At 48.2% G+C, this 13657-nt stretch overlaps 1 protein-coding gene across 5 annotated transcripts in view; it reads right to left on the minus strand.

Moving 5' to 3' along the window:
• Positions 1–101: 101 nt before the first annotated feature.
• The window catches only part of CYFIP1 (cytoplasmic FMR1 interacting protein 1), a 93935-nt gene continuing 80379 nt past the window's right edge, over positions 102–13657 (minus strand). For all 5 annotated transcript variants that reach the window (XM_060302602.1, XM_060302603.1, XM_060302600.1 and 2 more), the window contains 8 exons: positions 13487–13630; positions 13138–13228; positions 10646–10776; positions 5096–5168; positions 4460–4554; positions 3431–3669; positions 2885–3032; positions 102–912 (listed from right to left, as the gene is read on the minus strand). In XM_060302602.1, the coding sequence (XP_060158585.1) occupies positions 748–912; positions 2885–3032; positions 3431–3669; positions 4460–4554; positions 5096–5168; positions 10646–10776; positions 13138–13228; positions 13487–13630 (1086 nt within the window). In that variant the 3' untranslated portion in view covers positions 102–747. The remainder of the gene's footprint in view (positions 913–2884; positions 3033–3430; positions 3670–4459; positions 4555–5095; positions 5169–10645; positions 10777–13137; positions 13229–13486; positions 13631–13657) is intronic.

The raw sequence follows: 13657 nt of genomic DNA on the forward strand, positions 1-13657 counted from the left end.
AACCTAGACTCCTGGCCTGGTTTGTGCACTCGAGTGAGGAGAGAGAGTACCTTGCCCAAGCCAGGGCTCATAGGGAGGGTCACAGTAAATGAACACAAACAACAGGTTTCATTAGTTTTATTTCTGTAACCTTTAAATCATACCTCACAAATTAGATTTTGTCACAACTGGATTTAGCAGAAGCAGAGAAATCAAGTTCACTATTTTCTGAAACACTGACACAAAAAGGGGAAAGAAACAAATGACTTAGAAAAGGTTTTCATAAAAAAACTGGAAAAATCCCTAAACAAAAGCTAAATAATCATTAATTCTAATTGGTAATGGGTTTTATCACAATTAGCTGGTAATTAAGGGTCTTGCTTAAGTTCACAAGTCTTTCCCTAAATGTTACGGATCCTTTGTTAAAGGATAAATGGATGAACTCAGCAGCACTTCATAACATAGCTAGCTGCTGGAACATTCCATAGAAAAATGGAAAATAATTTTGTAAGGACGTGATGGCAACCCTCAGCAGCCAAATCCTCCGACTTTCCAATTACCAAAAGTATATACAATTTTAGTGTAGAAAAATAAGTCAACTTTATAAAATTAAGCTTTTAGATTGAAAACACCCCCTTTAACAGGCACAGAGATACTGAAAAATAGTTCCTAAAAATCTAACTAGCTTATGGAAAGAAAAACATGCCCTTATAGTTCTTAAATGCAGTCAGTACTGGGACTCTTCAAAAACAGGTGATACACATGCCCTCAGCTGCTGGCCAGAGACTGGTGGATAGGTGGCTGAAAGCAGCGAACGTGTTCCACAGGCGTGCTCTCTCCATCGCCCGACTTCAAGTACTTGTCCAAGATAGTGATAATCTCATCATTTAGAATCTGGAACTTGCGAATTCTCTCCACCATCTTCTTCAAAGGCTACATACAACAGTTAAAATTAGGATGTTTTACTAATAACAGTTACACATTTATTCTTCATGTGTCAAAATGTCAGGATTTTCATATTTTCTCAGAAAAATTATAGCAAACTGCTGACACGTACCATCTCATTAATGTAACTATTGGACCGATGAATATATTTTGCAACATTTCTCTGTTGGTTTCATGCTACTAACTGTAGATTCATTTGTGAAACTTAAAGACCTATTTATTTAACAAACAGGTATTAAGAACCTACAGGACACCTCCTAAAAGCCAGGAATGTAAAGATGAAGATAATGTGGACAATGGGGAAAGACCAGTAAACTAGTAATAACACAAGTTTTAAATATTTCCAGTTATTGTGGACAGGATGCTTTGACAGACCTTCATGCTATAATAGAACCGGATAAAAAAAACCCACAAGCACTGCTGGTTCTGTCTATGCAGGAAGTAAAGCAAAAGCCAGGACTTCCTCAGGGATAGATGCCACCAGCAGCAGTGGGATGAGGAGACAGGCTGGGCAGTAAGCAAGGTGGACTACACCTGGAGACTCTCCACGAAGCCTGGACCTCTCATTAGGCTAAAGTGGTCCCAAGTTGGTAATAATTCTGGGAGATGAACAGTAAATGAAAATCCTAGGGAAAAACCCTATCAAACAAGAGCTGCCAAATAAATAAAATCCAACACACGGGGACTTCCCTGGTGGTCCAGTGGTAAAGAATCTGCCTTCCAATGCAGGGGACGCTGGTTTGATCCCTGGTCAGGGAACTAAGATCCCACATGCAGCGGGACAGCTAAGCCTGCACGCCACAACTACTACAGAGCCCGCGCACCTCAACTAGAGAGTCTGCATGCCTCAAATTACAGAGCCCGTGTGCTCTGGACCCTGCGCGCCACAACTAGAGAGAAAACCCGCGTGCCACAACTAGAGAGACCTGCGTGCCGCAACGAAGAGCCTGTGTGCCGCAGTGAGATCCCACGTGCTGCAACTAAGACCTGATGCAGACAAAAAGAAAAAAAAGTCCAACACAGTGGAACATTTCAGAGTTTTAGATACCCCTCGAGGCCTCAGATACTAGAACTAAAAAAGAATATAAGATACATGAAATGTGTAAAGAAATAAAAATTGGAAAAAAATTCCATGACGAAGATAAAATTATCAATGACTACCAAGATTTGAAGAAGAAGCAAATCAACATTTTAAATATAAACTGATGACTTTCAAAAGTAAAAGCACAGCAGGTCAGACTGAGCTGAAGTGAGTTAGTTAAACGAAGACAGTACTCTGGGTACAGCCCAGAGAGCCAAGGAAAAGGAAATGGACACCTCAGTTCTCCAACTGTAAGGAACTGAATTGAGCCAACCACCTGAATGAGTCTGGAAGCAGATCCATGATCAGAGGCTCCAGAAGGGATCACAGCCCTACAGACACACTGATAGTGGCCTTGTGAAACTGGAAATGGAGGACCCAGCTGAATTGTGCTGTACCCGACTTCTGACCTTGAAAACTGTGAGATATTAAGTGGAGACCAGATAAGTCCGTCTGACACTTATCTAACTGAAGTCCCAAAATGGAAGAAAAACTAAAATATTTGAAAAGATAATGGCAGAGTATTTTCTGGAATTCAATTACAAAGAATCCATAAAACACAAAAAGATCTTTAAAAAAGCCCCAAACACACTTTAACTACAACGAAGGGAGCCAGAAGACTTGAAGGGTATGCCAATAATCTGAAACTGCAGATCTTACAAGCCTCTATAATTTGAAGTAGGTCTACATACCTTAAAAACAGAAGGAAAATGGAACCATTAGTAGTATTTCAGTACCAGACTCTTTTACTTACTAATTCTATTTAGATTCATTTGGGGAGTGAAAAGAATGCTTCAGTTGTCCTGGCATGAGAAACATTTCCAGAAAAACGACTTACAATAACTAGAAAGTATCTTTTTTTGTGAAACTTCCACATACCACGTTTTTGATAATTTCATCCTTGCCATCATGTTTTTGGACTTTGAGTAGATGGTAGCAAAAATCCAGTACAGCAAAGCGCCGCTGCTGCCCAAGAAGCACAATGATCATACAGCCAGCCCAGTGGAGCCCGTCGCCAAAACACTGCCTGGGGACAAGAAGCAGTAGGTAGGATGAGTGATCAGGTTCCAGCGACCAAACCACCTGCGCGCCCCGCCTGGAATGCTGAGCAGAGGTGTGCCCCCGGTAAACACCTCTTTGGGCTTCCTCTGGCAAACTGTGGCTCCTCCATGAAGAATGAGTTCATGAAGTTGCGGCCCTCCTATCTAGCAAAACGTACACCTGACCTGCACAAGTTTCCATGAGTTCAGAGAACTGCAGAAGCCCCGCCCTGAGGCACTTGCTGGGCCTCAGGCAAGAGCCCCCACTTGAGCAGCTTTATAGCAGCTCAGCAATTTGGGGGTCCGTCTCCAGACGAAGGTGGTCCCCCGTGTTAGCCCGGCACCAGGTTCTCTCCCCCACCTCGCCCCGAGCACACGCGCTTACTCGACTGTAAACTCGTGTGTTCCCACAGGAATGCAGTAGACAAACTGCATGGCGCTCCACAGTCTGTGAAACTCGACACAGTCATCCACGTGCATGACCCCATTGCTGGGCAGGGGCCCACGCCAGATGGGGTCGTCCAGAAAGGTCCGGATCCGAGTCAGGATGACTTCAAACATAGACAGGCCACAGCAGAGGCGCTCCTTCGTCAGCAAGTCCCCCTCTCTTGCTATTGCAATTTGCTGTAGGAAGGACAAAATGTCACGGGCATGGCAGGAGGCTAGAGTGCTGAAACTGAAGTACTCCAGTTTTGTTTTTGACCCACTGGAAACTGTCCCAGCTTGCAGAAGAGGGTTTTTAGAAATAAGTACCAACAAAATAAATACGTCAGCTATTACCCGTATGTCCTACCACACTAAACGTATTCCAGAGTTGAGAACTGTCGAGTACAGCTGTTCTTAACGGGGAGTGATTTGTCTCCAGAGGACATCTGGCAATGTGTGGAGACATTTTTGGTTGACACAGCTTGGGGTGGGTCTAGTGGCATCTAGTGGGTAGAGGCCAGGGATCCTGCTAAACGTCCTACAATTCATAGGACAGTCCCCACAACACAGAATTATCTCGTCCAAAATGGCGACAGTGCTGAGGTTGAGAGACTCTGATGTAGCTGGTCTAAGTTCACGGAACTCCTCCTTGCTTTCTGTTATTAAAAACCTACGAGAAGGCCTTCTTCGTGAAGGGACGGACAACAAAAACAGCGACGTTTTCTGTGTCTGTCTCACGTGCCAGGTGATGTTCTAAGTCCCTTTCACGTGTTAGCTCATTCAAACTTCCCGGCCACCCTGTGACAAGGTCCTGTTACGAGCCCCACTTGAGACACTGGGGCCTGAGCAGCTGAGCGGGCTCGTCCCCCCTCATGACGCTTCAGGGCTGGGTCTCACCCAGAGCCCGTGCTCTCAAGCCCCAACCCCGGTAGTGGCCTAATGTGTGGGCCCAGCTCACGGCAGTGACAGCAGCCCCAACATGCATTACCTGAGGGGTTCCCAGTCTTTCGATTAGAGGGACAAGATGCAGTGGGGCGTACTTTGATTCTAGTCTTTTCATTTTGGCATCAAGTCTCTCTCCCTCTGCAGTGGAAAAAAATATTTTATACTCTATTCCTTTGTATGAATAACAACTGCACAAGTTTAATTTTGTCAAAACAAACAAACAAAAACCAACCAAATGAAAAATGTTTAACGTTATACATGTAGGTTCTCTTTGAAAATTCTTTCATGGAACTGCCTCATTTGCTATTTTAACTCAGAGAATTGATTTTCTGTTCAATATTCACTTCTAAAAACTTACTGAAAAATCCAAATATAATCAAAAACAGCACAGTACAGTGAATCCTCTGTGCCCATCCGCTGCAACAATCATGAGATGGCACTCTTCTTTCATAGATACCCAACACCTCTCCTTCCGTGCTATTCTGAAGCACATCCAGGACACAGCATTTCAGCCCTAAATACTTCCGTTATTTGATACTCATTTAACAACATTATGTTACCAATTACCCCAGGTTATGACTGAACAGGCACGAAACTCAAACAAAGCTGGCCTGTAACTAAAGAGAACTCTCTGGCCACACAGACATGCATCCCTGCCCTGGTCAGAGGGCTGGCTCACCTTTCACGTGGACTCTTGGTAAGATGTTCTGGAAAGGGGCTGCGTGCAGGAGGTCACATACTTCTTCTAAAGACTAGAACAAAGAAAAAGAAGGCTGTGTTATGAAGCTTATCTCACAGCAAAAATGGACAAAGAAATCAGGTGCTGAAAACAAGGCACATCTTTGGCATTTAGTGTAAATTAAACACTGCAAACAGCACTGCCCAACAGGAGTCTGGGATGATGGAAATGTCCCCTAGCTGTGCTGTTAAGGTAGTTACCAGCCACATGTGGCAATTAAGTACTTGGAATGTGGCTAAGGAACTGAATTTTCATTTTTACTTACTTTTGACTAATTTAAACAGAGACATGAGTAAACCCAGCACTGAACGTGGCCTTCGTATTTACAGTTTTGCAGCCCTCCGTGCAGAGATAGGAAGGAGGTGCTTCCTGTGTAAACAGCGCAGAAGGCAGAAGGAAGGGGCAGCGTCAGCGATTCCCCACAGAGCCGAAAACAAGGTTCTGAGCAGTCGCTCTGAACCTGTTGTTGGATCACCAACTCCTTTAAAGAGGCAATAAAACCCCACGCTGCGCTTCCCTGGTGGCGCAGTGGTTGAGAGTCCGCCTGCCGACGCAGGGGACACGGGTTCGTGCCCCGGTCTGGGAAGATCCCACATGCCGCGGAGCAGCTAGGCCCGTGAGCCATGGCCGCTGAGCCTGCGCGTCCAGAGCCTGTGCTCCACAACGGGAGAGGCCACGACAATGAGAGTACCGCAAAAAAAAAAAACAAACAAAAAAAACCGCCATGCTACACAAGACCTCCAGAACAATGCAATGCAGGGAGAAAGTTTACTTCCAATGTCACAGGGGTTGCAGAACTCCTAAAAGCCCAGCGTGAACCCAAAGATGGGCAAGAACAGGGCGCCCTTCCCGAGTCCGAGGGCCCTTAAACGAGGGAAAGCGCCTTAGACCGCGGTGCGTTCACCGCAGGGCAAAAAGGCAGAAGACGAGAACGGGCTCTCATGCCTCCTATGCTACACCCATCCTGAAACCTTAATAAAACAAATTGTTAAAGAAATGATTATCAGAGAGTCAAAACATACTAACTGATGAGAGTTTCCCTTCTGAGGATCTCCCCAAAGATGAAAGCAAGGCTAAGACCAAGAGGAGGAAGAGAAGGCTTTCTGTACCCATCAAGTGAGGGTCCCATTGTCACCTAACGTAAGCCCGGTGCAGCAGCCAATCAGCCACCCCTGCTCCTCCAGAACCCCCCAGAAGGAGGCTGACCTCCACCCCGTCTCCTGTGCCCAAGTCCAGCAACAACACGAGTTCTTCACGCAGCACACACGTGACGGGAGCCCCTCTAGGCCAGAGCACACAGGACCTGGTCCCCAGGCCCCCTGCACTAGGAGAAGGCGTGGTGGCCGAAAGAGGACACGCTTAAAGAAGGAAGGCGTCAGACGGCGACGGCACAGCATGCAAACACAGCATGGGGGCAATGTCCGTGGAGTGCCATGCAGCTAAGAGAGGCTGAGGAACGTCACCACTTACTGATGTGGAGTGATCTCCAAAATATATTTACTGTCAAGTGAAAAAAGCCAAGTGGAGACGGGCGATCAGCCCATCTGCACCAAGAGAGGGTTGGAGGGCACCTGTAAGGTGACTAACTGCAAGAAAGTGGCCGGGCCATTGGATGGGGGATGGGAAACTTTGATGAGGGAAGAGAGCTGCTGGGTGGAACGGCTGGGGCAGAGCCACACAGATGGAGGGCTCTATAGGTGGTAAAAGCAGCTGCCTGCTGGCAACACCACTTTTAGAGGGACCACTTGGCTATCAGTACAGCTTCCAGGTGTCACTGACAATGAACTCAAATTTCTGTACCCAAACCAAGCCAGAGAAAGAGGGAGAATGGCTATAAAATCCAGTATTAAAAACAAACAAGCAGGGCTTCCTTGGTGGCACAGTGGTTGAGAATCCGCCTGCCAATGCAGGGGACACAGGTTCGAGCCCTGGTCCAGGAAGATCCCCCATGCTGCGGAGCAATCAAGTCTGTGCGCCACAACTACTGAGCCTGTGCTCTAGAGCCCACAAGCCACAACTACTGAGCCTGTGCTCTAGAGCCCGTGCACCGCAACGAAGAGTAGCCCCCACTCCCTGCAACTAGAGAAAGCCTGCGCGCAGCAATGGAGACCCAACGCAGCCAAAAATAAGTAAATTTATTTTTAAAAACCCCAAAAAACAAGCAATCTAAAACTATTCTGAAACAAAAAGTTCAGTAAACACACACATACACATATAAGCTAAGAAGAATTATATCACCAAAAATTTCAGGTTGGGCTTAAAGAGCAGAATTTAAAGAACAAAACAAAAACCCCTTCTTCAGAAAGGTAGACCTATCTATCCAATGCAGAGGTTCAGAGTAAGATCAACATTGTTGGTTACTGAACCAAATCTTGGTGCCAGCTGGGGCCACCAATACCCTGGGGGCCTCACCACAGGCTCAGTGCCCCCTGCAGCTGGGTGACGGTTACCCCACTTTTCTAATGTGACAATTTCAAGAACACATCTATGCTTAACATCTCCATTTATATTAATGGGAGTCCACACAAATGCCAAACACAGTTCATTACCACTTTCCTTGGAGACACCAAAACAACCACCAAGGAGAGATCAGTGTCTGGAATCTGGGTTTGATGAGATGGAGTGAGAAAATGCATCTCTCACCTTACAGAGCCCCACCCTGGTACTGGAAAACACCACCCCTTATTTCCAAAAGGACAAACGCGAGACCACAAAATTCCAGTCTGGGGCAGGGCCTGGGAGCAGATTTGCCCAACACAAGGAGTGCGGCTTCTTGCCACTGCCATAAGGGGCACTGACAGGTGAGGGGGGAAGGAGGAAGCAAAGGGTGACAGTGCGCAGAGGGCAGGAGGGGGTGGGGACAGAGATTCCTGCAGGTAGAGCCACCGTGTCCAGGGGCCACTCACGGGCCATGGAGTCTGCAGTGAAAAGAAAATGGCACTCAACTGAGTTGTAGATGACCTTTTTATTTATTGTTTCAGAAACATCCGTCCACTCATAAGCCAAAGTTTGCTTTAAGATCAACTGACTTAATGTCTTTCCTAGATGCCCAGCACTGTGCTTGTCACTCAAGGGAGCCCAGTACAGGGTGTAAACTTGAGACCCAGGCCCTGGTCTCAGAAGGGAAGAGACACTGGGGATCTGTGTCACCTGGGTGCCGAGGCCCAGCACTCACCTGGCTCCTGAGACCTGGAAGGTCCAGCCACTGCTGAGGTTGGTCCCCCAGAACTGCAGGGGGCCATCCAGAGTGCTGGACGCCTGGGAAGGGCGGGGGTGTGGTGCTTTGAGAGTGCTGGACGCCTCAGAAGGGCTGCACTGGTGTCCAGGTATAGACAATAGGAATTACTGAAGGGTCCGGGCAGGGAAGGATCACATCAGTTCCAGATTTCTCTTTCCCTAAGTTTCTAACACAGGACCACACTCCTTCCAGAAGCCAACAAATGTCCAAGTGTTCCCTTTATGTGTGTGTTTCAGGAAAAGTCACTCATGAAGGGAATTTTCCTATATTAAATCTTTAAAATTCATGATGAGTGATTACTATTTAAAGGAATTTTCCCTAACTTATCTGTTTGTTAAAAATTCACATGGAAATACATGTGAAAGATAAAAGATTCAGTTCTCTCTCAGCTGTTCCTAGAGTGAGGCTGCCCTGGACACCAGCTCTTCAGGGAGCTGCCTGCCGGCCCTGCACCACCATTCCTGCTGCAGGGGAGGTGGGCTGGGCTGAGTCACAGCTAGTGGGACAGTGAGGGGCTGGGAGTTGCCCATCTCTGGCACCATATGGAAAGGGTCTCCAGGGAGCAGAGTAGCAGAGGGGAAGCCAGAAGATGCGGGTCCTGACCGGAGGCTGTACCCAACCTTGGGCTCCCTGACATGAGAGCCAACATATTTTCTTTTTTGTGTACCTGGGTGTAAGAGGGCCAGTCCAGTGGCTCAGCCCCTACAGGCCTGGCAGTCTGACTGCCACGCCCTGCACAGTGTACGGGCACCCCAGCCCCGGTCACTGCAAAACACGACCTTGCCTCTGCCAAGCTGCCAGGGCCCCGGAGACAAGAGACTGCTTTAAGAAGTAACAGAGGAGCTCCCCAGACGGAGCCAGAAATGCAAAACAATTCCCATCCAAATGCCAATATGCTTTTTCAATGCATTTGGCAAGCCGATTCTAATACTTTCAGAGCAGAGCAAAGATCCACAAAGAGGGAGCATGTGCTTGAAGAAAAAGGTTAGGAGCACGTCCTGTCAGGTGTCAAGACTTAAGTTACAGCTGCCATGAGTAGGACGTTTTAGAAGCCACGGACAGACACACAGACCGGTGGAATGAGGAAGAAAGCCAAGAAACAGACCAGCACATCCACAAAAAGCTGAAGGATGACAGAGTGACACTGCTGACCAGCAAAGAAAGGAGTCTTCCTTCGGCCACTGGAGGAGGGACAACTGGTTACCCCACAGAGGAAAAAAGAACCTCACCCACATCTCACTACACACAAAAACCAACTCCAGAGGGATTATAAAATAAAGAGAAGCAACACCTAAAACCTTTAGAAGAAAATATGAAAGAATATTTTTATGACCCCTAGGTAGGAAAGGACTTTTTTGAAGAGATACAAAAAGTGCTAACCATTAGGAAAAAAAAAAAACAGAGACTACATTCAAATTAAGAGTATCAGTTTACCAAACATCACCACTGTTAGAGTGGAAAGACAAGCCAAAAACAGGGGGAGGTATTTGCATTTAAGTGTAACATACAGAAGATACGCAAATTGTAGTAAAATGGATAAAAGATACAAACGGAGCATTTAACAGGACGGGAAGAGGCCAGCACCAGGGAAGACAGCCGGCTCTCTAGTCCTGAGGGAAAGGCAGAGTGAGGCCACCAAGAGTCCGTGCTACACTCACGAAGGCTCTCAGTGCAGAACTGTCAGGTGACATGGTCTGCAGGGGACAGAGGGAGAGGCTAAATGACACCACCAGGAGGCAATCAGTGGAGAAAGTGGGTGTCCCATGTGTGCTTTCCTAGTGGTGGTGGGCTCCTGGTGTTTGCGTTATTATGCTGTCCACTGCAGTAGGCATGGGGCACATGCAACTATTTCAATGTAAAACAAAATTCAGCAAAATTTAAAAATCAGTTCTTCACACGGAGCCACGCTTTGAGGGCTCCACAGCCTCAGCTGTGGAACTTCCCATCATACACAGTTCCCCTGGGCAGCAGTGCTTTTACCTTATGTGTATATCACATATGTTAATTTAGATGCAGCAAATACTATATAATAAAACATTCTTAAATGATGAACTGCATTGCATTTCTGTTTTCCAGTTGTAGAGAACAAATTCACATTAAAGTCTAAACAGTCATGAGAAAAGATCGGTGCTTTACGATACTTGCTCCCCTTCCGCCACTAAATAACCCCACCGAATCAAGCGTCTAAAGCTCGGCCTGATCTATCACCCGTGGGGAGGGGGGCTTGGCGGGACGCGGGGCGGGGCACTCACCAGGCTCTGCTCTATGAGCAGGCAGAAGAGGATGGCGTTGCCTACCTCCCGTAGGTTCTGGAAGCACACCGTCTTCAGCTCTGCATACTCAACAATGTCCTTTAACTGGTGGTGGAAGAACTCCAGGATGCCTGTGGTGGCATAGAATGAGTGTGGGGCTGGGGGTGGCTGGAGGGGAGGGAGCCCCACAGGGAGCAGCCTGGGGTTCACGGCCGGGAGCACTGAGCATTCTCCCACTGCCATCGTGCCCACAGGGACATGGCCGCACGTCTCCTGACCCCAGCACCTTCCCTGCACTGGTGGTTTGTCCGCCACCTGAGTGCCGGGCCTCAGCTCCAAAGCCTCTTTCTCTGTCAACCCTGTCCAGGCATGGCTTGTTTTACTGTGCTTCGCAGATACTGTTTTTTACAAATTGGAGATCTGTGGCAGCCCTGCATCAAGCAAGTCTATAGGTGCCGTTTTCCCAACAGCGTCTCCTCACTTCATGTCTCTGTGTCACATTTTGGTAATTCTTGAAATATTTGAACTTTTTCATTATTATTGTAGTTGTTACAGTGATCTGGGATCAGTGATCTTTGATGTTACTATTGCAAAAAGATCACAACTTGCTAAAGGCTCAGACGATGGTTAGCATTTTTTAGCAATGAAGTGTTTTTAATTAAGATATGTATGTTTCATAAGGCATGGTGTCATTGCACACTTAATAGACTACAGTACAGTGTAAACATAACTTTATATGCACCAGGAAATTAAAAAAATTCATGTGGCTTGCTTTATGGCAATATTCACTTGACTGCGGTTATCTGGAACCAAACCTGCAATATCTCCAAGGTCTGCCTGTATCTTCAGAGGAGGCATCACGTCGCAGTAAATGAGAAAGACCACAGTCATCTCCAGCAGAGGTAGAAAAGGTATTTGGTAAAATTCAGTATGCCTTCACAGGCACAGAAGGGAATGTACTTAGCCTGATAAAGGACATCTACAAAAACCCTGTAGCTAGCGAGTGTCACACTCAGTGGTGAATCTGCACACCTTCCCCCAGGGCTCCAGAGCAAGATACACATTTCACCACTGTCCTGGAGGCCCTGGATGTTGTAATAAGGCCGGAAAAGGCACAAGGCATAAAGTCTGGAAAGAACTCAATCTATCCATTCAATGCTGATACAGTCAAAAATCCCCAAGCTGACTCCAGAATTTATAGTCTCACAGAAGACCTAGAACAGCCTCAACAACCCTGAGGAGAACAAACTCAGAAACTTAAATGACTTCAAACCCCTCATTCCGAGAGGTCAGGCCCCGAATGCCGTTCGGCACGGACCCCACAGCCTTGCCTGCCTGAGAGGCCATCCTTTCCTCTCTGCGGTCCACCCCAAAACGGGCACGAGAGAGCAGGGGTGCTCCCAGCAGCATGGCACTATCCACACGGTGGTGCCAGGCCAGCTGGGCGAGGACGTTCAGAGAGCAGCCCTGAAGTCCACAGCTCTGCCCCAGACCAGCTTTGGATTTGGCCTAAATGGCTTGTCTTTGACATTTAAAATATCCACCTTTAAAATATCCGGCTCTAGTCAGGATCTGAGCAACAGTTTTATTATCCCAATGTTACTCATCTGTTTTCTGAGATCCTCCGAAGCCAGGCCAGACCAACGGTTAGGTCCCTTCCCAGGGGCCAAATGGGTCATCTCACTGTCTCCTTAAACACCAATAGCCCTGGGCGGTGCCAGCGACCTCTGGGGGCTCAGCCACACCAGCCGACTACCCATCAGAACAGTCTCTCATGGGTGACCTACGTGTGGGCCCAAGTCACTTGGTAAGATAGCTGCCCAGCTTTTAAGAAAGTAGTAACGAATGTGAGACAAAAGGCAGTTTTGTTACGAGATAAGGGTTCCTGTAGTCCAATTTTATCACGAACGATGCTTTCTGAGGTCACGAAGGCTGTTCACATGGAGAGCCCCAAATCCGCTCTGGTCAGGCCATGCAGGTCTGTCTGGCACCCCAAAGGGCACATCTGCCCGAGGGCCCTACGGTCAGCCAGCCAATGAGACAGGCTCTCAATTAGAGGGAGGCTGCCAGGCAGAAAGACAGACGGGCTGCGCTGTAAGGGGAAGCAGCACCCCTGCATGGGGCTGCCTCTGAGGCCTCTGGGCAGTTGGACCTGGCAGTGGAGCTCCCTGCCCCTCCCTGGTCAGCGATCTTCAAGATCCTGGTGTTGTAGGAGAGCCAAGGTGCGCAGGGTTCACAGCCCTCACTCCCCACCCAGCATTCCCACCCCAAACGGCAACTCCTACACACCCTCCTGCACACGTGCTCCTGGTTGAAAGGCTGGCTGGTTTTTTCTGCTGGAAACAATCAGGCTCTGGTTGGGCTCCCCACCTCCTCCCACCCGGGGAAGGCAGATCTGATCCTTATCAGTAATTTCCGACTTGATTTCCCTTACTGGGGCCTATGGCTGACACTGTCCCTCCCTGTGCACCCCAGGGAGCCGCTGTGCTCACCAGGGGAGCCGTACTCGTGCCGCGGCAGCCGGCAGACCTTGGGCATCACCTCCATCAGCGTCTTCACGTACTGTAGAATTGTGCCTTGCAGCTGTGAGAGATGGGCTGTGTCAGCCACCAGCCACACCACCACGCAGGCTGTGGGTGTGACGGGCACTTCTGAAAAGGAGTCTGTTGGTCAAATGCACAGTAACGACCTGGGACTTTGGCTGGAGGGGAAATCTCACGCGTGGAGACTGATGTGAGAGATGGAATGGAAAGCCCCTCCCCACACAGGAATTGTGTGCAGAATCCTTCCCACCACCACCACCCCCCGCCCGGGGAAGGAAGCCCACCGAGGGAAACATACCAGGCTCTTGACCACCTTCAGCAGCTCTTCCATGACCACTGCGATGCCCTGGTAGCCGAGCAGCCGGCAGATGACCTGGAAGTGTGGAGGCCCCACAAAGTTCCGGTAGCTGCCGTAGATGCTTGAGTAGGCCAGGTTCAAAGCCTGGGGACAGAGAAGGCCAGCGCTTGA

Source organism: Globicephala melas, chromosome 7 (assembly GCF_963455315.2).
Source record: "Globicephala melas chromosome 7, mGloMel1.2, whole genome shotgun sequence".
Lineage (NCBI taxonomy): Eukaryota > Metazoa > Chordata > Mammalia > Artiodactyla > Delphinidae > Globicephala > Globicephala melas.